This window comes from Pristis pectinata, chromosome 3 (genome assembly GCF_009764475.1).
Source record: "Pristis pectinata isolate sPriPec2 chromosome 3, sPriPec2.1.pri, whole genome shotgun sequence".
NCBI classification, from domain to species: Eukaryota; Metazoa; Chordata; class Chondrichthyes; order Rhinopristiformes; family Pristidae; genus Pristis; species Pristis pectinata.
In genome coordinates, this window is record NC_067407.1 from 125,033,543 (window position 1) to 125,055,761 (window position 22,219).

At 40.8% G+C, this 22,219-nt stretch overlaps 1 protein-coding gene across 4 annotated transcripts in view; it reads right to left on the reverse strand.

Annotated features, from left to right (window-relative positions):
- The window catches only part of ryr2a (ryanodine receptor 2a (cardiac)), a 587,454-nt gene that overhangs the window by 20,397 nt on the left and 544,838 nt on the right, over positions 1 to 22,219 (reverse strand). For all 4 annotated transcript variants that reach the window (XM_052011297.1, XM_052011295.1, XM_052011296.1 and 1 more), the window contains 4 exons: positions 11,748 to 11,808; positions 5,083 to 5,229; positions 3,288 to 3,422; positions 1,219 to 1,375 (listed from right to left, as the gene is read on the reverse strand). In XM_052011297.1, the coding sequence (XP_051867257.1) occupies positions 1,219 to 1,375; positions 3,288 to 3,422; positions 5,083 to 5,229; positions 11,748 to 11,808 (500 nt within the window). The remainder of the gene's footprint in view (positions 1 to 1,218; positions 1,376 to 3,287; positions 3,423 to 5,082; positions 5,230 to 11,747; positions 11,809 to 22,219) is intronic.

A 22,219-nucleotide genomic window follows, 5' to 3' on the forward strand; every position in this document is an offset into this window, starting at 1 on the left:
TTGCTCAAAGGCACTGGGGGCTAATTTTAACTCTCGAAACTCTCTAGGGACCCAAAGGCTCCCTCCAGATAAGTTAAATAGAGAGAAAAAAAAACTCAGGAAGCCAGGCAGCAGCTGTGGGGAGAAAAAAAGAGCTATGCTTCAGTTTAGTAAATGTTCACCCCATTTCTTTATCCACTGCTGCCTGATGTGCTGAATATTTCCAGCATGCTTTGTTTTTTTTATTTCAGATTTCCAGCGTTAGCAGTACTGTACTTTGAAAGCTTGTACTTTTCTCTAATATGATGGAGTTTAATCCAGTGTGAGGGTTTGCAACTTGGGAGGTCAAATGTAAGAGGAAAGTATACAGCAAATGGCAGGACCATTAAGAGCACTGGTGTACAGAGGGATCTTGGGTACAAGCCTATAGCTCCCTGAAAGTGGCAACTAAAGTAGATAGTGTGATAAAGAAGGTGTATGGCATACACCTTCAGCAGTTGGGGCACTGAGTATAACATAACTCATGTTTCATCTGCATAAAACTTTGGTTAAGCCACATTTGGAGTACTGTGTGCAGTTCTGGTCACCACATTATGGGAAGGTGCAAATTGCACATCGGAGAAGGTGCAAAAGAGGTTCACCAGAATGTTGCCTGGATTGGAGAGTATTATCTATAAAGAGAGGTTGGACAAGGTTGGACTGTTTCCTCTGGAGCATCGAAGGCTGAGGGATGACCTGGTAGAAGTAAATAATTATGAGAGGTATAGATAGGGTAGATAGTCAGAGATATTTTTTTCTCAGGATGGAAATGTCAAATACTAGCGGGTTTGGTTTTAAGGTGAGGGGGAGAAAGTTTAAGGAGATTTTCAAGGCAAGTTTTTTTACACAGAGAATGGTAGATGCCTGGAATACGCCACCAGGGGAGGTGAAGGAAGCAGATGTTATTACACTTAAATGTTGTGACTTCACTGAAAAGAAGTGTAACAACATTTAAGAGGCATTTAGACAGGCACATGAAGAGGCAGGGACAACGGGATACAAAGCATGTGCAGGCAAATGGGATTAGTTTAAGTTGGCATCATGGTCAACACAGACATCATGGACCATAGGGCCTGGTCCTGTACTATTCTATGTTCTGTAAGCTTATATTAAGAGAAATATTTATATGGATGAAAAACAGTCATAAGATTGTGAACACCACTAATCAGTCATAAAATGCTCCAACACAGAATGTCATACCTTGAATGATGGCCAACAGGATGACAATTACAAAGAAAAAGAAGGTGATGTCAAAAATAATTCGATAGATTTCATATTCATCCCCAGCAGGATCTTCAATCTCATCGCCAATACCTCCACCAGCACGAACGCCCACATACATGTGGAACATATAACACTGCAACAAAAATCACAGCTCAGTCAGGGTTATATTGTGACAACTTCAGAAGATCTCTAAATCATTTGTCATTTCTTTCCACTAAAAATGATAAACTATCACTTCATTTCAAACAAAATTGTCACAGGAAATTCACAACCTAAAGATTCATACATTTTTTTAACAGTGAGGTGACTTAGACACAGTGGTCTCTTTCTGTAAATTTCAATGATTCTATGAAGCCATTTTCAAAATACTTGCAGACATTTCCCCCACTTTCTTTGGTCAAATTATTATGTGCTGTGTTGGAGAAAATGAATTGCTTTTCAGTTACATGTCCCTAAAAGCTAGTTGCAGTGTGGATAAGCCACGAAATGTAACGTTGAGGTGGATTTCCATGGAGGTTTTCCTACCCACTTAAAACTCAGTGGAAAGATTAAGGAAAGCCTAAAGAAGTAGCATAAACTCAACTCACAGACAGGTCTACACACATAAGTAACAACTCACAGATAGGTCTACACACATTATAGGTACTCCATAAAAATTGTTGGGGGATATGGGATATCTTTTGGGTAATTGGAAATGGAATGACAATTACATAACACAATCATAGAGAAACATTATCTGATTCTAACCACTACAATAACACATTTGGTCACATCTTATCAAAGATATTCCTTTGTTCAACCCATCCCTCTGAGGAAGTGAAGGGTTAAGAATTGCAACCATACCTATAACTGGCAAACAAAATATATATATATGCATTTATATTTCTCTAGCAAGGACTAGCAAGCTGCTGACCCACTAGTTAGGTTGGAATGTTAAGTATGTTAACTGCCTTTGTTTCGGGTAACGAACCATTCCGATATGTCAGACGGTGGTGATACTGAGTGTAATTAACATTGAGGTGAAGACTTGGTCTGAACAATGAAGGGTGATACCTGCCTTTGAAAGCCTTGATTATAACTCAATTATACTAAGACAAAATGTGTGATAGCTGTCTCGGGATCTCTATAGCTTGACCGAAACTCGCGGCGCCGTTTGCATGGGATGTGCGTGACAATTCCTGTATAAATGTCTGTCTGCCCTTTGTTCGGGGAGAACTCGGGAAGCGACTCTTAGTGAGTGCTGAAGAGAATTCTCCTAGCGGTGCACTGTTAATAAAGGTATTTGTTCGAATCGACCTTGTGGCACTGTGTTACTTACAGCGGACGGAAAGGGAAAATTGATTTCGGGACGACACCTCCCCCAGTTCATCTTTATTGAAAACTAACTTGTTCATTCTGAATCCTTCTTAGAATCAGCCCAATTGTAATGCTGTTTCTTTTTTCTGATTCATAGGAATTACAAATTAAAGGCAGATAAATTTGCATTGGAGGCAGATCAGAGAAGGTTCTTTGTGATGATTCCTGAGAGGAAGGAGTTGTCTGATGAGAATTTAAGCAGTTTGAGCCGATGTTCCTCGGGGTTGAGAAGAATGAGAAGTGGTTCTGTTGAAACATATTACCAGACTGTGGGGGTTGCTAACATAGAAGAGGATTTTTCTCCTCATAGGGGAAATCGCAAACAAGGGGGCAAGGTTTCAAAATTGGGGGTTCCCCATTTAAACCAGACTCATGAAGAATGTCTTCTCTCATTGGGCCATGGATCTGTGGAATTCTACACTCCAGAGAGAGCTGTGGGGGCTGACACATTGAAGGCTTAGATAGTCAGATTTTTGGACTCAGGAAGTCAAGAGTAACAAGAAACAGGTAGATATGTGAGTTGAGGCCCAGATCAGATCAGCCACAATCTTATTGAACAGAAGATCAGACTTGAGCGGCCTACTCCCTCCCCTATTCCCTATGTTCTTTTGTCAGGTTTAAGAGTGAAATCAGACACAAATTAGTCAGACGAGACAAGTGAACTCAGTCACAAACAGTATGCCACTTACTGTCAGCATATCATCACATTTCATATCTGGTGTGTCTCCATCTTCACTTTTGTTGTAGAATTTGCGGAAGAAATTAAAAGCAACCACGGTGTACAGGTACACCACAACGGCCAGTAAGCCCACAGTTAAAACCAGCTGCACAGGAGTAAGGAGAGGTTAAAAATGTCAGGTCATTATTAAATAATTAATGATCATATATCATGAAAAATTGTAAGACGTGTTTGCAGTGGCTTGTTTTTCAGACATCTTAAAAAGACAAATTTAGGAAAGGTCTTTTCCGTTATTGTTTCATCTTTCGTTCATTCATTTCCCGTGTCCCCAGTTCTTTTGGCCATATTTAAGGAATGCTATAGTAGTGTAGCAAACAGAGCTGCTGCTGTACAGCTGCAGTGACCCAGGTTCAATCCTGACCTCCGGTGATTTTTGAGTGGTATTTGCATATTCTCCCTCTTACTGCGTGATGTGCTCCAGTTTCCTCTACATCCCAAAAACGCTTGGTTTGGTTAATTGGTCACTGTACCTTGCCCGTAATGTGTAGGTGAGTGATACAATATGGAAGGGTGGGTTAGTAAGTTTGCTGATGATACAAAGGTTGGTGGTGTTGTGGATAGTGTAGAAAGTTGTTGAAAATTACAACAGGATATTGATAGAATGCAGACCTGGGCTGAGAAGTGACAGATGGAGTTTAACTGGGAAAAGTGTAAAGTGATACACTTCGGGAGATCGAATTTGAAGGCAGAATACATGGTTAATGGCAGGACTCTTAGCAGTGTGGAGGAACAGAGGGATCTTGGGGTTGACATTCATAGACCCCTCAAGGTTGCTGCGCAGGTCGATAGGGTTGTTCGGAAGGCACATGGTGTGTTGGCCTTCATTAGTCAGGGTATTGAGTTCAAGAGCTGCGAGGTAATGTTGCGACTCTATAGAACTCTGGTTAGACCACACTTGGAGTATTGTGTTCATTTCTGGTCGCCTCATTATAGGAAGGATGTGGAAGATTTAGAGAGGGTGCAGAGGAGATTTACCAGGATGCTGCCTGGATTGGAGAGCATGTCTTATGAGGATAGGTTGAGTGAGCTAGGGCTTTTCTCTTTGGAGAGAAGGAGGATGAGAGGTGACTTGATAGAGGTGTACAAGATGATAAGAGACATAGATCGAGTGGACAGTCTGAGACCTTTTCCCAGTGTGAAAATGGCTAACACGAGGGAGCATAATTTTAAGGTGAATGGAGAAAGATTTAAGGGGGATGTCAGAGGTAGGTTTTTTCACACAGAGAGTGGTGGATGCGCGTTACGCATTGCCAGCAGAGGTTGTGGGGGCAGATACATTAGGGACATTTAAGAGACTCTTAGATAGACACATGAATGATCGAGAAATGGAGGGCTATGTGGAAGGGAAGGTCTAGATAGATGTTAGAGCAGGATAAAATGTTGGCACAACATTGTGGGCCGAAGGGCCTGTACTGTGCTGTAATGTTCTAGAATCTGGAGAAAGTCGATGGGAATGTGGGGATTAGTATAGGATTAGTATAAACCACTGCCTGACAGTTAGCAAGGGCTAAATGGCTGTTTCCATACCATATGATTCTACATTTAATGTTAATTCATCTGGCTCATTGTTTAATTTATAGAATGCATGCACTTAAATTAGAACATGTAGATCTGATACTTTACATTTTAAGTTTGAAGAACTACCTGGAAAGACCTTTCTCGTGATATTAATGGATTTTGCATTCTTCTATTAACTTCCTATGGTGAATTTAAATATAAAAACCCATATGCCCATGTTTTGGTACCTGTTTTCCATTATGCGTGACTGAGGAGAGGATAGTCCGCAAAGTTTTAAATCCCATTGCAATATCCAGCAGATGGGCAGCAAAGAAAAAGTTGTTATAATGTCCCAGAACTGACATGGTCATGTACCAGGCAAGGTACAAGAAGGACTGCAAACAAAGAGAAATAGAAATTACAAACAGACAACAGCAGAAATACATTGCCAACAAGAGGTAAAGTTTTACTGAATGCAATAGAATTCTGGTTATACCCACAGATATCTGAAAACAGAACAAATATTAATATTCTACCTGAAAACCTTCGGCAGCACCAATTTTCTGTTCTTTAAAGATGCTGATTAACTTGCCTGCTGATGAAGTTGTCTTACAAATTTGTAATTTTGTCTTTTCACCTGGACTGCAGCGATTCAAGGCAGTGGCTAATTCCCACCTTCTCAAGTGCCTTGACAACGTCCAAATCCCAGGAAAATGAATAAATTAAAGAAAATCCTTGGCATAAACTCAATTTACAACAACCGAAGGCAGATGGTGTACAAGTAAGATCTTAAAATACCATAGCAGCCATTCCCAACCCAATTCCACATATTGGAATAGGTTTATTATTGTCACATGTACTGAGGTACAGTGAAAAACCTGTCTTGCATATCATTCATACAGATCAATTCACTACAGTGTATTGAGGTAGTACAAGGTACAACAATAACAGAATGGAGAATAAAGTGTTACAGTTACAGAGAAAGTGCAGTGCAGGCAGACAATAAGGTCATGACGAGGTAGATTGTGAGCTCAAGAGTCCATTTTATGGTACTAGGGAACCGCTCAATAGTCTTATAACAACAGGATAGAAGATGTCCCTGAGTCTGGTGGTACATGCTTCCAGGCTTTCGTATCTCCTGCCTGAAGGGGGGGGGGGGGGGGGGGGGGGAGAAGAGAGAATGTCCAGGGTGGGTGGGGTCTTTGATTATATTAGCTGCTTTATCGAGGCAGCGAGAAGTGTAGACAGAGTCTGTGGAGCAAAGGCTGGTGTCCGTCATGTGCTGAGCTGTGTCCACAACTCTCTGCAGTTTCTTGCGGTCACAGGCAGAGCAGTTGCCATACCAAGCCCTGATTCATCCAGATAGGATGTTTTCTATAATGCATCGATTAAAAATTGGCGAGGGTCAAAGGGGACATGTCAAATTTCTTTAGCCTCCTGAGGAATTGGAGGCACTGGTGCGCTTTCTTGGCCATGATGTCAACATGCTTAGACCAGGACAGGCTATTGGTTATGTTCACTCCTAGGAACTTGAAGCTCTCAACCCTCTCGACCTCAGCACCGTTGATGTAGACTGTTGCATGTGCACTGTGCTCCCCTCCCCACCCCCCCTTTCCTGAAGTCAATGACGACCAGCTCTTTTGTTTTGCTGACATGGAGGGAAAGGTTATTGTCATGACACCATGTCACTAAGCTCTCTATCTCCTTCCTGTACTCTGACTCAATGTTATTTGAGATCCAGCCCACTATGGTGGTCTCATCTGCAAACTTGTGGGTGGAGGTCGAGCAGAATCTGGCCACACAGTCATGAGTGTAGAGAAGGGGGCTGACAACGCAGCCTTGTGGGGCACCAGTGTTGAGAATAATCATGCCGGTGGTACTGCTGCCTATCCTTACTGACTGTGGTCTGTTGGTCAGGAGGTCAAGGATCCAGTTGCAAAGGGAGGTGTTGAGTTCCAGGTCTCGTAATTTGGTGATGGGTTTGCTTGAAATTATAGTATTGAAGGCAGAGCTGTAGTCAATAAACAATAGTCTAACGCAGGTGTCTTTACTGTCCAGATGCTCCAGAGCTGAGTATAGGGTCAGGGAGATGGCATCTGCTGCAGACCTGTTTCGGCGGCAGACGAATTGCAGTGGGTCGAGGTTGTCTGGGAGGCTGGAGTTAATGCGTGCCACGACCAGCCTGTTGAAGCACTTCATGATGGTGGATATCAGAGCCACCGGTCGGTAGTCATTAAGGCATGTTACCTTGCTTTTCTTCAGTATCGGGATGATAATTGTCTTCTTAAATTAGATGAGAACCTCAGATCGAAGCAGGGAGAGGTTAAAAATGTCTGCAAATACCCTCACCAGCTGATCTGCACAGGATCTGAGGACATGGCCAGGGACACCATCTGGGCCAGATGCTTTCTGCGGGTTCACTCTCCGGAAGATTGATCTTACGTCCTCAACAGTGACTATGGGTTGAGGTGCATTGGAGGCTGTCAGGTTGGTGGTGACATACCACTCCCCTTCTGTTCAAAACGTTCATAGAATGTGTTAAGCTTATCGGGAAGGGATGAGCTGTTGTCAGCGATGCTGCATGACTTCATTTTGTAGCCTGTTATAGCATGTAATCCTAACAACTAACGGCTGGTCTGGGACTCAATCTTGGACTGGTATTGTCCCTTGGTATCTTTATGGAGGTTGTATCTCAATTTCTTGTAAAGGTCAGGGTCACCTGATTTGAATGCTGTAGTCCTAGACTTCAGTAGGTAGTGGATCTCCCAGTTCATCTATGGTTTCCTACTTAAAGTGAATTGTCCTCTTCGGTATATGGTCCTCAACACACTTGCTGATAAAGTCTGTGATGATGGTAACATACTCACCTAGGGTGGCAGCTGAGTCTTTGAACATGGATCAGTCTATCAACTCAAAGCAGTCGCATCGAAGCTCATCTATTTCCTTAGACCAGCACTGTACGACTTTCTGTACTGGATCCTCCCATTTCAGCTTCTGTTTGTATGCAGGGTGAAGGAGCACAGCCTGGTAATCTGATTTACCAAAGTGAGTGTGGGGGGGGGGGGGGGGTGGTGGCTCAGTAGGCATCTTTGATGGTTGTATAACAATGGTCGAGGGTGTTTGGGCCCCTGGTCAGACAGGAGACGTGCTGGTGATATTTTGGTAACACCCTTGACATAGCAGCTGCTGTTGTTGATCCAAAGAACCAAAAAAAATCAGATGAGGTTTCAGAAGTTCCACAATGGGTTCTAACATTGTCCTGTATACAATGAATGGAAATTGCCTGTGTCTTCTGCCATTGGAATTATGGAATGGAGTTTGATGATTTCTAATTTAAACTATGGTAAGAGACTTAAAGTATCACCTGAGAAATCAAGGCCAAAATATCCTTGTATGACATTATATAATTGTACTTGAATTTTTAGGAAGTGTTCCTTAAGTCCAGACAACTGATGAAAACCAACAATTTTCATTTACCATATTTGGTAAAGATAAATAGCCCCATTTACTTGTGTGGCTCCCAAGTGGGTAAATGGGATTTGTAATTGAGAAGAAAAGAAAGGAAACTAAAAGAATACTACATTATCACTGGGAATTGTACAAAAAACTCACCTGGAATTCTGCTTTGTTTGATTGCCTGTTGAGAAAATGCTCGATATTCTGAGGTTATGTCAATAGAGTTACTCTTGAAATTCTGCTTAAAACTCTGCCTAGCTTGTGTCTCCAGTTTAAACAAATGAGTATTGAACAGTTTAAACATGATTTATCTTGCTTAGTCTTTGTTTACGTTTCCAGTTTATAAGTTTATTTGCAAATGCTGCCACTCAACACACAGCAATCTCAACTGATTTTGCAACTATTAAATGGCCAGGGAGCAATTAATGGCAATTAAACAATACCTCATGCAGTAATCACAGTGCTTGGTGTTCTGAGAGCAAATTATGTCAACTAATAACAAACTCCCAATTGTCATTGATTTACTGTTGAGTATTCACAATGCATTTCACAAGATGAACATTTTTTGCATTATATTCAGTTATGTAAGTTCACCACTAAATGAAAAGTCTATGTTTTAAAAGAAAATCATGAGCTATATGAGGATGGAATTAGAAAATTGTTAGCCATCTCAACGCTTGGTACTATTGCTGGTTCCAGGATATCGAGCTTTGGTTCCAATACAATCACAATGAAAGAAAACTGGCGCCTGTAAGCTGTGAAGGTCAAGCTCATAACAATTCCAGGGTCATGTTATGATTATGTTCCAGGACAGGGGAGGACAAAGACTCCACAGAATGCAAATTCAATCACCAGCATGGAAGTTTGTTAAATCAAATTCAGTTTAAGTTAAAATGTGAGAAGAAAATGTTGGTGCCCGTGAAGTTGATCACATAACACAGAAGGAAGATGAAGGGAATGAAGTACATGTTGGCTCTTTGGATTTTCAGAAGGTATTTGACAAAAGTCCCTTCTGACTCCTCTCTTTTCTCCCACCTGTCATTTCAGATTAGGCTGCATGGAATTCAGGCATGTTCACAACTGTTGACACATCAGCATCTCTGCTGGGAATACCCTGTGGTGAGGAAGTGGGGGTGGCCCTGTTCATGAGTGAAAACAATGCAAGCTGATGACTTATGGACCACTTGGGCCTCTTATGCAGTAACTGCTGCTTCATTGCTTAACCGTGCAGACCATTGCCCCATTGTTGGAAACCAGTCCCTCGGATAGGCCAAGTGTCACTGATCTGAGAGCTTCAATGGGCCATTCTACAGAGCTGTTCAACCTGAAGGACAACATTTCCAACCACTCTGAGTGGTGATCGGTCAGCAGGAAGAAACAGTCCAGTCCCAGCTGAAAGAAGTCAAAGTGCACCTGCTAAAAGGGACAGTTTCACTGCAGTTGTGGGCAGCTTTAGCCTGGAGTCCAGACACACTGAGCAGGACTTTATCAGATTTTTAATGCAACAGAGATCAGTGCTCACAGTATCTGTCCTTGGCTTTCCTGTGGAGCGTTCCCAAATGCTGAACATAAACATCCTTCAATACACATGATTGCAGCACCTTCAGGATCACCACTCTGCAGCCCCACTTCATGTAGCCTTGCCACACAGACAGCTCATTCATGTTCTGCAGAGAGGTCTAATGTCCTCATCCATTCCCATCACCAATTCCACCTGCCCTCACGAAATATACTTGTGCACCTGCCTCAGGGGTACATCCTCTGGCAACCTCTTCAGCTGTCTCTGGAAAATTGTCATCAACAACTTGGAAGTAAAAAATACATGGTTCCAAATCAGAGACATAAGAGAGACTGCACATGCTGGAAATCTGGAGCAAAACACACAAAATGCTGGAGGAACTCAGCAGGTCAGGCAGTATCTATGGAGGGAAATGAACAGTCGACGTTCTGGGCTGAGGACTTCATCAGTGTCTTGATGAAGGGTCTCGGCCAGAAATTTCGACTGTTCGTTTCCCTCCATAGATGCTGCCTGACCTGTTGAGTTCCTCCAGCAATTTGTGTGTGTGGTTCTAAATTAGTTGTCACCTTCTCATAAACTAGCTGTGATAGCACATTGCTTTAGCAATCCACTTCAATGTGTAGTCCAGTCCAGGTGTAACAGCAGGATGGTCATCGGTGCAGTGGTGTAGCTGTCATTGGGAGAATGGCTGACTTGCATCCATAAATTGCTACCATAAATTTGTGGTCCATGATCAGTGTGAAAAACCTGCTAGCCAGGAACTTCTGCCCAAGTAAACCAAAGATTACTGGCCAGAGCCTCTTTTTCAATTTGCCCAGACTTTTCCTCACTGGAGGGGAAGGTGCAGGAAGCTGCACAATTGTTAGCTCATGGTCTGATTCTATTACATGGGTAAAGACCGTACCTCGTCTACAGCTGGTACCTTTCCTGGTGCATTATGATTTGCAGGTTTCTGCTAATCATAATGGATCATTACTAAGCTGATAAAGTTTATCTGCTCCTTAATACACTTCACCCAGGGCATCCACTTGTATAATAACTTGTGAAAGAGACTCAATGTGGTGGTCAAACTCAGTAGAAACCAAAAAACACTGAAATAGCCCAAGGAAGGAGCAAAATTAACAACATTAGTGCACTATCATGCATCCAAAACAGCCGCCATCTTTTCTCAGACTTCCAGTCTTCCAGTCTTGTTGATTCTGAGCCCCAGATAGGCTATTTTGGGTGATATAGATGCACTCTTGTTTCATTTGAGCCACGAATTCTGCTTCTGTAAGCTGCTGATGTTAAACTTTCCCTGGCCAGAATCCCAACAGGAAACTAATTTATCCTTCTCGGAGACTTCCCTGCCCGAGTTAGAAAGGAGATGAACCTCTATAAAGGTGTTTTTGGCATGATAGGAGTAGAGAAAGACAAGTACAATTCAGTCCTCCACAGTTGTTGTGGATACCAAGTCTCATCATCATATCCCCATTGGGTCGCCTAGCCTACCAAATGGGATGGACTAAGACACATCCAACAGTTCGAAACAGAGTATCCATGTGTGGCTTTTAGACATCAAGAAAAGCAGCATTAAATCTCATTACAAGCTTTCACATCATGCACTCATGTATCTAACAGGCTTCTATCGTCCCCAATAATGTTTAAAGCACCCCCTGAAGAATTGCCTCAGGAGAACACCATTGATGCTGGACATGGTTCCTGGTCGTTGCAAGCTCTCGAATGAAGTGAAACTGTCAAAGTCAAAGTGAAAATATAACTGTGAAAAGATACACACACATAGGCATGCACAGACACACACACAAAGATAGCACAGCAGAAACCTTTAAGCAGTCATTATCTTATAATGAAACTTCTTAAACCTGAACATTATCCTTGTATTTCTGAAAATATTTTGCTCAGAAAAAGTTTAGCTTCTATCTTCCAATTATTACTTACATTGTCCGTAAATACTACTCCCAACTTCCAGATCTGGTACTTGACATCAATAGAGTTAAGTCTGTAGGAAACAAAACAAATCAGCTGATTAGATTTAAAAACTGAAGAACACCAAAGGATGATAAATACTTCCCAGAAAATCTTTGCAAGAACAGAGAGTAAAATATTAAGGAAGATTAGAACATTTGCTCACTGATGGAATTAAAAGTAAATTGCCATAAAGTAAAGCCACGTAACTATCCATTCTGTATCAACAGCCAATAAATCGACAGGGATAATGTTGATCCTTCAGTATGGACCACATCCTACATTATTAACACAACAACAGCAAAAGGCATTCCCATAAAGCTTTACGGTAATAATTCACAGGAGGATTCTCAAACAAAATTTGACAACCAGCTCCACAAACAGATGGTATTATGTGCAACTTGGTCAAAGAGGTCAGTTTTAAGTGTTACAAACCAGCAACAAAAGAAACACACCGAGTCATGTATGTTAAAAACTACTTTATTAATAACTATTTATGATAATAAGAAAAATAAAAGTAAAAATGTTAGAATGTTAGAAGTAAAAATGTTAAATCTTAAACATTAACCCCAAAAGCTAAACTCGTAATGTGTGTGTGGCAAACTCCCAAACTCCAAGTCCAGGAATGGTTCTTAAAGTTCAGTTCAGCAAGCCATAAGGTGAACCGTGAGCAAAGGCTTCTTCAACAACCACCGTTGACTGAAGACAAAACGTAGAGAGAAAATAGTGAGTAATTACAGAATCCAAATGTTCCACTTTGGAACCCATACGACACCTCAGTGTTTGCTCAGCAGTGACCACTCCACTGCATCTTCCTCACCCCGAAAGGTTCTCGAATCGTGGCCGTCCACACAAATACCTGATTCTTTCTACAGGTCAACAACAAGGTGAACTCCACTGCTTTGTTCCGAAGTACCTGCCACCCCGAAAGGCATCCGAGACGTGGCCGTCCACACAAATACCTATTTCCCTCTACAGGTTAACAACAAAGTGGACTCCACTGGATTACTCCAAAAATCCACACGTGGATTGTAGTGACAGACACAGTTACTGTTTTTCATCCATCGATAGAGACTAGCAGGCTGATCTCTCTCTCTCTCTCTCTCTCCTCTGACTGATTCCGACTGACTGCTTCAAAAACGTCATTACGTCCTTTATCTTCTGTTGACGTAACCACGCCAACACACACACACACACACAAACACACACACACACACACACACACCACTATGCTCTATCTTAAAGGGACATTCACCAATAGTAACCTAGTACGTAACATAAGGAATGACTTCACAGAATCATAATGACTGAATGGTTACAGCACAGAAGGAGGCCATTCAACCTGTCAAGTCAGGACCAGCTCTTTGCAGAAAAATCCAGCTGGTCCTACTCCCAGTTCTCTCCCCTGGGCCCTGAAAATCCTTTCCATTCAGATACTTTTCCAGCTCCCCCCTTGAATTCTACTATTAATCTACCTCCACCACTATCTCTGCCAGTGAAGTTCACACCCTACTCACAACATAAAAATATCTTTTACATTACTTTTGGTTCTTTTGCCCATTCCTTTCATTCTATGATGCCTAATCTTGATCCCTCCACCTATGGGAATAGTTTATTTCTGTATACTCTATCCATAATCCTTCATGACCTTTATCACAACTCTCCACAGCCTTCTCTGTTCCAAGGAGAATATCCCCAGCTGCTCCAGTCTATCCACATCATTAAAGGTCTCTCATTTCCAGAATATTTTTGGTAAGTCTCTTCTACACCGTCTCCAAAGACTTCACATCTTTTATAAAGCGTGGTGTCCAGAACAGGGCACAATACTCCTGTTGTGGTGAATTAGTGCTTTGTACAAGTTCATCATGACTTTTTGGATTTTGTACTCTATTTATAAAACCCATTACCCCTTATGATCTTTTCACTACTTTCTCAGCCATCTTGCCGGTTTCAAGAACTAGACACATATACCACCCAAACATTTTGTTCATGTATCCCCTTTCGACTCTATTTTACAATTGAATGTGTGGTGAAAGAGAGGTGGAAAGGTGTAGGAAAGACAAAACCTAGTGAGTTGAAGGATGTCAGCTGAAGTTTGAGCTATCAAAATAGGTAAGCCCACAAAGACCAGACTTTTTCTGTGGAGAGACCGGAGAAACTGGGGATGTTCTCCCTGAAGCATAGAAGGCCATGGGGAGATGTGATAAAGGCTATGAAGGATATGGATAGAGTAAACACAAATAAACAATCCCCAGAGGTAGAAAGATCAAGGCTTTGAGATGGACTCTTGACCTCACAATCTACCTTGTTATGACTTTGCACCTTATTGTCTACCTGCACTGCACTTTCTCTGTAACTGTAACACTTTATTCTCCATTCCGTTATTGTTTTACCTTGTACTATTCAATCACAACACCTCAATCTACTTTAACACTGCACATCTCAATAGGATTAGAGCCAGAATAAACCACTAGGCATTCCAAGTTTCTATCCTCTGATTGTGGTTGCTTCACTTGTTGGCTATCCAGGCACAGGCATGCACAGAGAAGTTAATTCTGTATTTCCTAAGAGTAAGAGAGCCATACAGAATGGAAACAGGCCCTTTGGCCCAACTTGTCCATGCCAACTAAGTTGCCAACCTGAGCTAGTCGCATTTTCCGACGTTTGGCCCATATCCCTCTAAACCTTTTCTATCCATGCACCTGTCTAAAAGTCTTTTAACCTTTGTAACTGTATCTGGGACTGTAACTGTAATTGGGACATCTCAACCCATTCAAACAGCATAGGCCAGGAAGTTGGGGAAGACTGGGCAAGATCAGTACATTTTAGGTGCTCTTCTCTTAGGCAATATCTGAGCAAGGGTGCACAGTTTTTGGTCTAACTATGCTTTCCATAGTTAAATACAAAGCATTTTAGCCCTGATGCCCTGATGTAGGATAGGCACGATAGTGTAGCAGTCAACATAACGCTATTACAGCGCCAGCGACCCAGGTTCAATTCCAGCCACTGTTTGTACGTTTTCCCTGTGACTGCGTGGGTTTCCTCCGGGTGCTCCAGTTTCCACCCACATTCCAAAGACGTACAGGTTAGGAAGTTGTGGGCATGCTATGTTGGTGATGGAAGATTGGCAACACTTGGGGGCTTCCCCCAGAACACACTACGCAAAAGATGTATTTCACTGTGTTTCGATGTACATGTGACTAATAAAGATATCTTATTCCAGAATATCATTAAACCCATGTTTTGTTTAAAGCCTTCAATTTTTCACTGAACTACAAATGAAATGACAATTGCAGCATTTGATGTAATCATAAATATCCTGGAATGTGAGCTAAAAATCATTACTGGACTAATCACTGCACATCTCTCTCGCAGCTATTTCTTTGCTATTGAATTCTGTAACACAATGAGGAATATATTTACTGCATGATTGTTCAAAGCACATAGCATGTAATGAACAGAAATGCTGTTCTGGTCATCAACTAAATGACAGCTAATCATTGTACTCTCTCTAAATGATTATATCCATTCCAGAATCTCTACCTCAGTTGACTGTCTCTGATGTCTAGCATCTGCCTCTGACATTCATTCACCTGGCTGATCTTCAGAAGCTATTGTTCAGTTGAGACAGAAATCTAGAGGTTTCAATCTGAAGAAAATATTAGCAAGATTTATGGAAAAGGCCATTAAACTTACACACCAATTTAAATATCTAAGCCAGAAATGAATGCACGTGACAGAAGCATACGAATGAGTCCACCTATTTTAAAAGGGGCATTATATTTACTTTACCAAAACAGTCAAAATATCTCAAATCAAGAATATCAAATATTGTGGCAGAAAATTTGAGAAAAATGATGTCACATTTTTATTCAGCATGAAATGAATTGAAATGGGGTACACTTTAAGATCATTTCATTGATGATGCAATTATCCCACATTTGCCAATTGATTGTGAATTTTTTAATTTAGCTGCTTGGATTTCTGTACCTAGTTTTACATCCTTTTCAGTTTTAAAGCTAATTACATCCTTTCTGAAGTGTAATTACTTCAAAGGCAGCATATCTCCACACACTAAGAGACTCGGCACATTACAGGCCTCAGGCTTAACAATGAATTCAACAAGTTCAGATAACCTTCCTCTCCAGTTACTGTCAGAATAGCCAATTCTGAGGAAAGATTATCGACCTGTAATGTTAACTCAGTTCTCCCTCTCAACAGATGCTGCCTGACCTGTTATGTAATTCTAATATTTTCAGATTTTATTGGTCTCACATCCTGCAATGCGATAAGATAATCTATTTTAGAAATACTGATTTGTGGGACAAAAACATTGGCCAAGGTACCAAGAAAACCCTCCTACACTGCTTCAGAATAATACGGTGAATCTCTTCCTTCCACCTGAAGGAGAAGTCAATGCCTTGGCATTTAGTTATGCAATCATGCGCCAACCATGTCTTGATGCTCAGGTTCTGGAGTGAGATTTCAACACAGAGAAATCCAGCTGATGGTGAGGGGATGGCAAGGCACTGGACCACTAATGCACAGGACTTGACTAACTTTGCAGAGACTAGAGTTCAAATCCAACCATGGTACAAGTGGATTTTAAATTCAGTTAATAACCTGGATCTTTAAAACAAAAGCTTGATTTGGTAATGATGATGGCAAAATTACTGGAATGTTGTCATTTCCTGAAGGGAGAAATCCATGGTCCTCACCATTTAGACCTATGTGTAACTCCAGACCACAAGAAATGTTGTTGAGTGAAATGGTCTACCAAGCCATTCTGTTCAGGGGCATCAGGGATGGGCAATAAATGCTGGCCTCACCAGTGATGTCCACATTCTGAAAAACAAATTTGAACAAACAGCCAAGCTGACAGCAGGTGAGTTACCCTTTGATGCCGTCAATCTCGACCAGCTATGATGATCACCTGTAATTCAGGCATTCCTAGTGCTACAATCAATTGTTGGGCTCATGTTAGAAACAAGCCAGTTCTTAAGTGTTAGACTGCAGTGCTCCTTGTCTTAGGTCTGTTGCAAGAGTTAAGTCACTTCATGAGATCTCCATGGAACTCAGTGGTTTATCACACAGCCATTTAATTTAGAATCACAGAGTCAGAGTTACACAGCACCGAAACAGGCCCTTCAGCTGAATTTGTCCATGCCAACCAAGTTGCCTACCTGAGCTAGTCCCATTTGCCTGTGTTTGGCCCATATCCCTCCAAACCTGTTCTATCCATATACCTGTCCAAATTTCTCTTCTATGTTGTAATTGTATCCAACTCAACCACTTCCTCTGTCAGCTCGATCCACATACTTACCATCGTCTGTGTGAAAAAGTTGCCCCTCAAGTCCCTTTTAAATCTAAATTGAGTAAGAAGGATACTCTGCACACTGTGAATTCTAATGGTGGGATCTGTGACTGTTAAACAGACATAATGATTGGCTATTAGATACCAGGACCAGCTAGCTGGTTAAGCTACTGAAAAATTGTGAGATCAAATCAAAGTCATGAACTAGAATCCAATAAGGTATAGAGTTTGTTTGTTGAAATCTGGGAAGAGAAATTACGTTGAAAGCTTTTAGATTATCATAAAAGTGCAACTGTGGTTCACTAATTTTCCACTATGAACACAACACCTGGACTGCAAATGATTGATTTTAATGTCCTATGAAAGGGTCTAACAAACCACTTGGTTGTAAAACAATTGTTATGCAAGAAAGCCATTTCTGGCTTCTCGGTGTAACTACTAAATGTCAGTGGGTGTGGTTGAGCAAAGGTTCTGTATCCTCTGCAAGAGTTGTAGAGTCATATAAGCATAGAAACAGGCCCTTTGACCCACTATGTCTATGCCAACCATCAGGTACCCATATATACTAATCCTATTTACCAGCATTTTGTTCATAGTCTTCAATTTCTTGGCACTCCAAAAGAGTACCTGTCTCCATGAGAACAGTGTTATAAAGAACCCCAGACAAGTTAATTAAAAATACTTATGAAATAATGAAAATCACAACTTAAAGGAACAAAAGCATTCATTACTTAAAAACAAAGTGGCTGACAATTCACAAATCTGCACTTCTATGTGCGATTAATTTTAAGAGCTGGTTAAGCAATAAGGTTTCAGCTGTTTTGTTTTGAAAGGAACTCTTTGCATCAAACCTTTGTGACCTGTTTCCAAAGAAATTTGCAAGATTTAATAGAGTTGCAATGATCTTAAGGGCAAAACAAGCCCACTCTTCATGCAATCTGCATTAGACCCAGTTACTAAGGTAAGGGTTTGTTTAATTGCATTTTGAATGATGTCATTTGCAGCAACACAAAATTGCTGGAGGAAATCCAAGAGAACTGGAAATAATTCATTTGATAGAAATTATAATTCAAAAAAGTTGTTTCATTTCACATGCCACGAAAAGGAAGATGGAAAGTCATTTCTACTATTGGTACAATCCTAAGTTCTATCATTAATATGGCAGCGTCATCCATCTTTACTTAAAAGAGGAAGTCCTACTACCCTGTTTATTGACCTGTTTAGAACAATATTGGGACTGCCAGAGATCAGTCCCAGTACTCTTCTCAACACCATAATAAACAGGAGGGAGATGGGTGGGCTGGGGAGGGCATCAAAGTTAAAACTGCTCCCAAGGATCTCTGACGCTTACATGTACAATATGTCAAGTTATTCATCTTAAGTAAAATTAAGTTGTTCTTGTTTGAAAAAGTCATGAAGAAACAGTGCAGAAATATATATATATATAGAGAGAGTCCTCTGACGCTTACATGTACAAGATGTCAAGTTATTCGTCTTAAGTAAAACTAAGTTGTTCTTGTTTGAAAAAGTCATGAAGAAAGTGAAGAAATATATATAGAGAGTTTGTGAGTAATGATGCTAATTCTTCAAAGTTTCAATTTCTTGTGCAACATCAAGAAGGGAGCAAAATTGCTGATCAGTAATCTGCTTTATGTTGTGATGTTTCAACATTCACTAACTTTGTGCCTGTTTATTCATGGACCAAGAGAAGCAGTGTGGAAATTTGTCCTCTGTTGTTTGCCTGGTGTAATAACATTCGGGCTTTGAATTCTTCTGAAATTTGGTTTTGGAGTCCCATTGCTCTCCATTCAATAGTACTAACTAATCGGTCATAATTTGTTGTTAGATGTCAATAAGTGCTTTGAACACACATAAATTGGTCCATTCTTCTCAGGGTCAACTATGGATGGCAATTAAATGCTGGCTCAGACCTCAAAGCCCACATCCCTTAAATAAATAAACAAAAATTCAAATTGGAGCAAAGCCTAAGATAATAAATTGTTTTGTGTGCACTGAATTAGAGTTACAGAATCATACACTGCAGTTGCTAATCTATCATTTTTAAATCGGTTAAATCCAAACATTAGACTGAAGGAAATCACAAAGTCGTCAAATTAATAAGCTTTGAAGGATCAACCAAATAACGTTCAAAGGAACTCACAGATATAACTTCAAGGTTTAGCATTGAGCTGAACAAATCACAAATATAAAATAACCTTTAATATGAATATAAAAGGAGACCAGCTCTCTTTAACAAGTTAATTGGATTTTGCCAGCAGTAGCCATGGTCCCATTGTCAAACAATTTCTCAAATCTTGTCTGTGAAAATACATATTAGGTCTCTGGACAGTGAGGGAATTTCAAAGTAGTTACTAATGTTAGCATTATTCATGATGCAGCTCCTAAATTGAGCCACATTCTAACAAACAAATGAACAAGTTATTTGTTTCATTCTTCTTTCTAGAATAAATACTAACAGGGTACACCTCTTCTAATGCAGTTAATACTCATATGGATGTGACAGCCTGGAAATATCATGAAGTGTAAAAGAGAGGCTCATTTGATTGTATTGTGGAATACAATCAATGGAATTGTTGAGATTGTATTATACTAAAGAATTTTTTTTACACTGAAATAGTAAAGAACAATTTCAATGTTAATATCTATGGATCAGTAATGGATTAGCACATTTTTTGATGATGAAATGTCTGAAGTAGAGGCATTAAAGGATTTATTACTCAGAAATTGGACTGCACCTATTTCTGCTGTGCTAAGAAATGGCTAGATTAAGTGCTGATGCCCAGTCAGGTTCCTGCAAAGAAAAAGAAAAATCACAAAATGGGCCAAAATCCAACTTGAAACAGCATTAGGATGTTTTACACCCAGAATAAGCAATAAAACAGGACCTGTGCAAATCCTGACAAGACCTCACCCAACTTCTTGCATCTTCCAATATTTTACTGCACAGAAGGATGTCAAAGTACACACACTGTGGCTGCCATGGAGGAGGAGAGAGAGAATGCAGGAGAGATGAAGATAGCTTGTCACTCATAAGAGTCGGGTCAATGAAATACATGCCAAGATTGTACAAGGCTTTGATAAGAACACACCTTGAATATTGTGTGCAGTTTTGGCCTCCCTATCTAAGGAAGGATATTCTTACAATGGAGGGCATTCAGCAAAGGTTTACCAGACTGAACCCTGAGATGGCGTCAACTATTTACAATACATATTAATGACAAAAGAGGGAAAAGAGTTGACTGTAGGTAGAGTTGCTGATAATACAAAGGTAGATGGGTGTAATGAAAATATTTTTAATATTTGTTCCTTGTTCTTTCCTGATTCAGCAGCAAGAGGTATTTGCAAACAAAGGAGACGCTATACACGTGTTAAAGGTTATATAAAATCGCTTGTTTAGGATTGTACTTAGACGACTCACTAACCACTATAAAAAAAAAGGAAAAAAGAAACAATACTTATCAACCAATCAATGAATGGATTTCTATAATGCCAGAAGGAACCTCAGGTGTCCGACAGCCTTTCATGCACCCTTCTCTCTGCCAGTTGGCACAGATCGCGACCCAGCCTAACGGAAGATTCCGATTTGCACCAAGAAGTTGCCCCGTTTTATACTCTTCAAAAACCTAGCATAACTTTTACCGCAGTACTTTTCCATCCCCTCGTGGTACCAGCCTGTACCTCCTTATCTCTCCCAACCTTCGGCCTAGGCACATAACTTAGAAACAGAAACAGCAGGTCTGCAAGGAAAAGAAACATTCTTCACCAGTATCTAATCTCAAGGATGTCCGTCCATTCACATCTTCAAGGTATTGCCACATTCCAAACTGACACCATTTTGTCTTACAACCACCATTTGTGTTACACACTACTGCACATACTAAGGAGGAATCAGAAATGACTTCTGGATAACTTAACTCTTTCCTTACAATGGGTGAACAAATTGTGAGGGAAAAACAAAGACTCTGTAGAGGTGTATAGATAGGTTAAACGAATGGATGAGAATTTGGCAGGTGGAGTATAATGTGGTAAAACATGATATTATCCACCTTGAAAGGAAAATGTCATAGCAGATTATTATTAAACTTAGCAAGACTACAAAATGTTGTGGCACAGAGGGATTTGGGGGTCTTAGTGCATGAAACACAAAAACAATAGCATGGAAGTATAGAAAGTTATAGAATGCTGGCAAGGTGTATGGAGTATAAAAGTAGGGAAGTCTTGATGCAGCTTTACAGGGCTTTTATGAGACTGTACCTGCACCATGTATGGTTTACGTCTCTACGTTTAAGGAACAATGTGCTTGAATTGGAGGCAGAGAAGGTTCACTAGGTTCACTAGGCTCATTCCCGGAACAAACAGGCTGCCAAGTGATAAAATCTTGAGCAAGTTTGGCCTCAGCTCACTGGAATATAGAAGAATGCGAGGTGATCTTACTGTAAAATGTAAAATTCTGAGGAGGATTAACAGGGAGGATGCTGAGATGATGTTTTCCCAAGTGGGGGAATTATGATTTGGGCCATAGTTTCAGAATAAAGGGTCACTTATTTAAGTTGGCAATGAGGAAGAATTTCTTTCCTCAGGATGTTATTCTCTACTCCAGGGATCTGTGGAGGCTGAATCTGAGTATATTCAAGGCGGAGGACTAGATGAAAATCAAGAGGTCTGGGAAGAAAGCAGGAAAGTAGTGTTGAGGCCAAGGCTGGATCAGCCAAGATTGTATTAATTGGCGGAGCAGGCTCAAGGGGCTATTATCTACTGCTGCTCTTGTTTCTTATGCATAGGAAGGAGATAGAGAGCTAAGTGATATGGTGTCATGACAACAACCTTTCTCTCAATGTCAGCAAAACAAAAGAGCTGGTCATTGACTTCAGGACTTCATGCACCTGTCTACATCAATGCTGATGAGGTCGAGAGGGTTGAGAGCTTCAAGTTCCTTGGAGTTAACATCACCAAGAACCTGTCCTGGTCCAAGCCCGTAGATGCCACGGCCTAGAAAGCTCACCAGCGCCTCCACTTCCTCAGGAGGTTAAAGAAATTTGGCATGTCCCCTTTGACACTCACCAACTTGGTGTGGCAACTGCTCTGCCCAGGACCGCAAGAAACTGCAGAG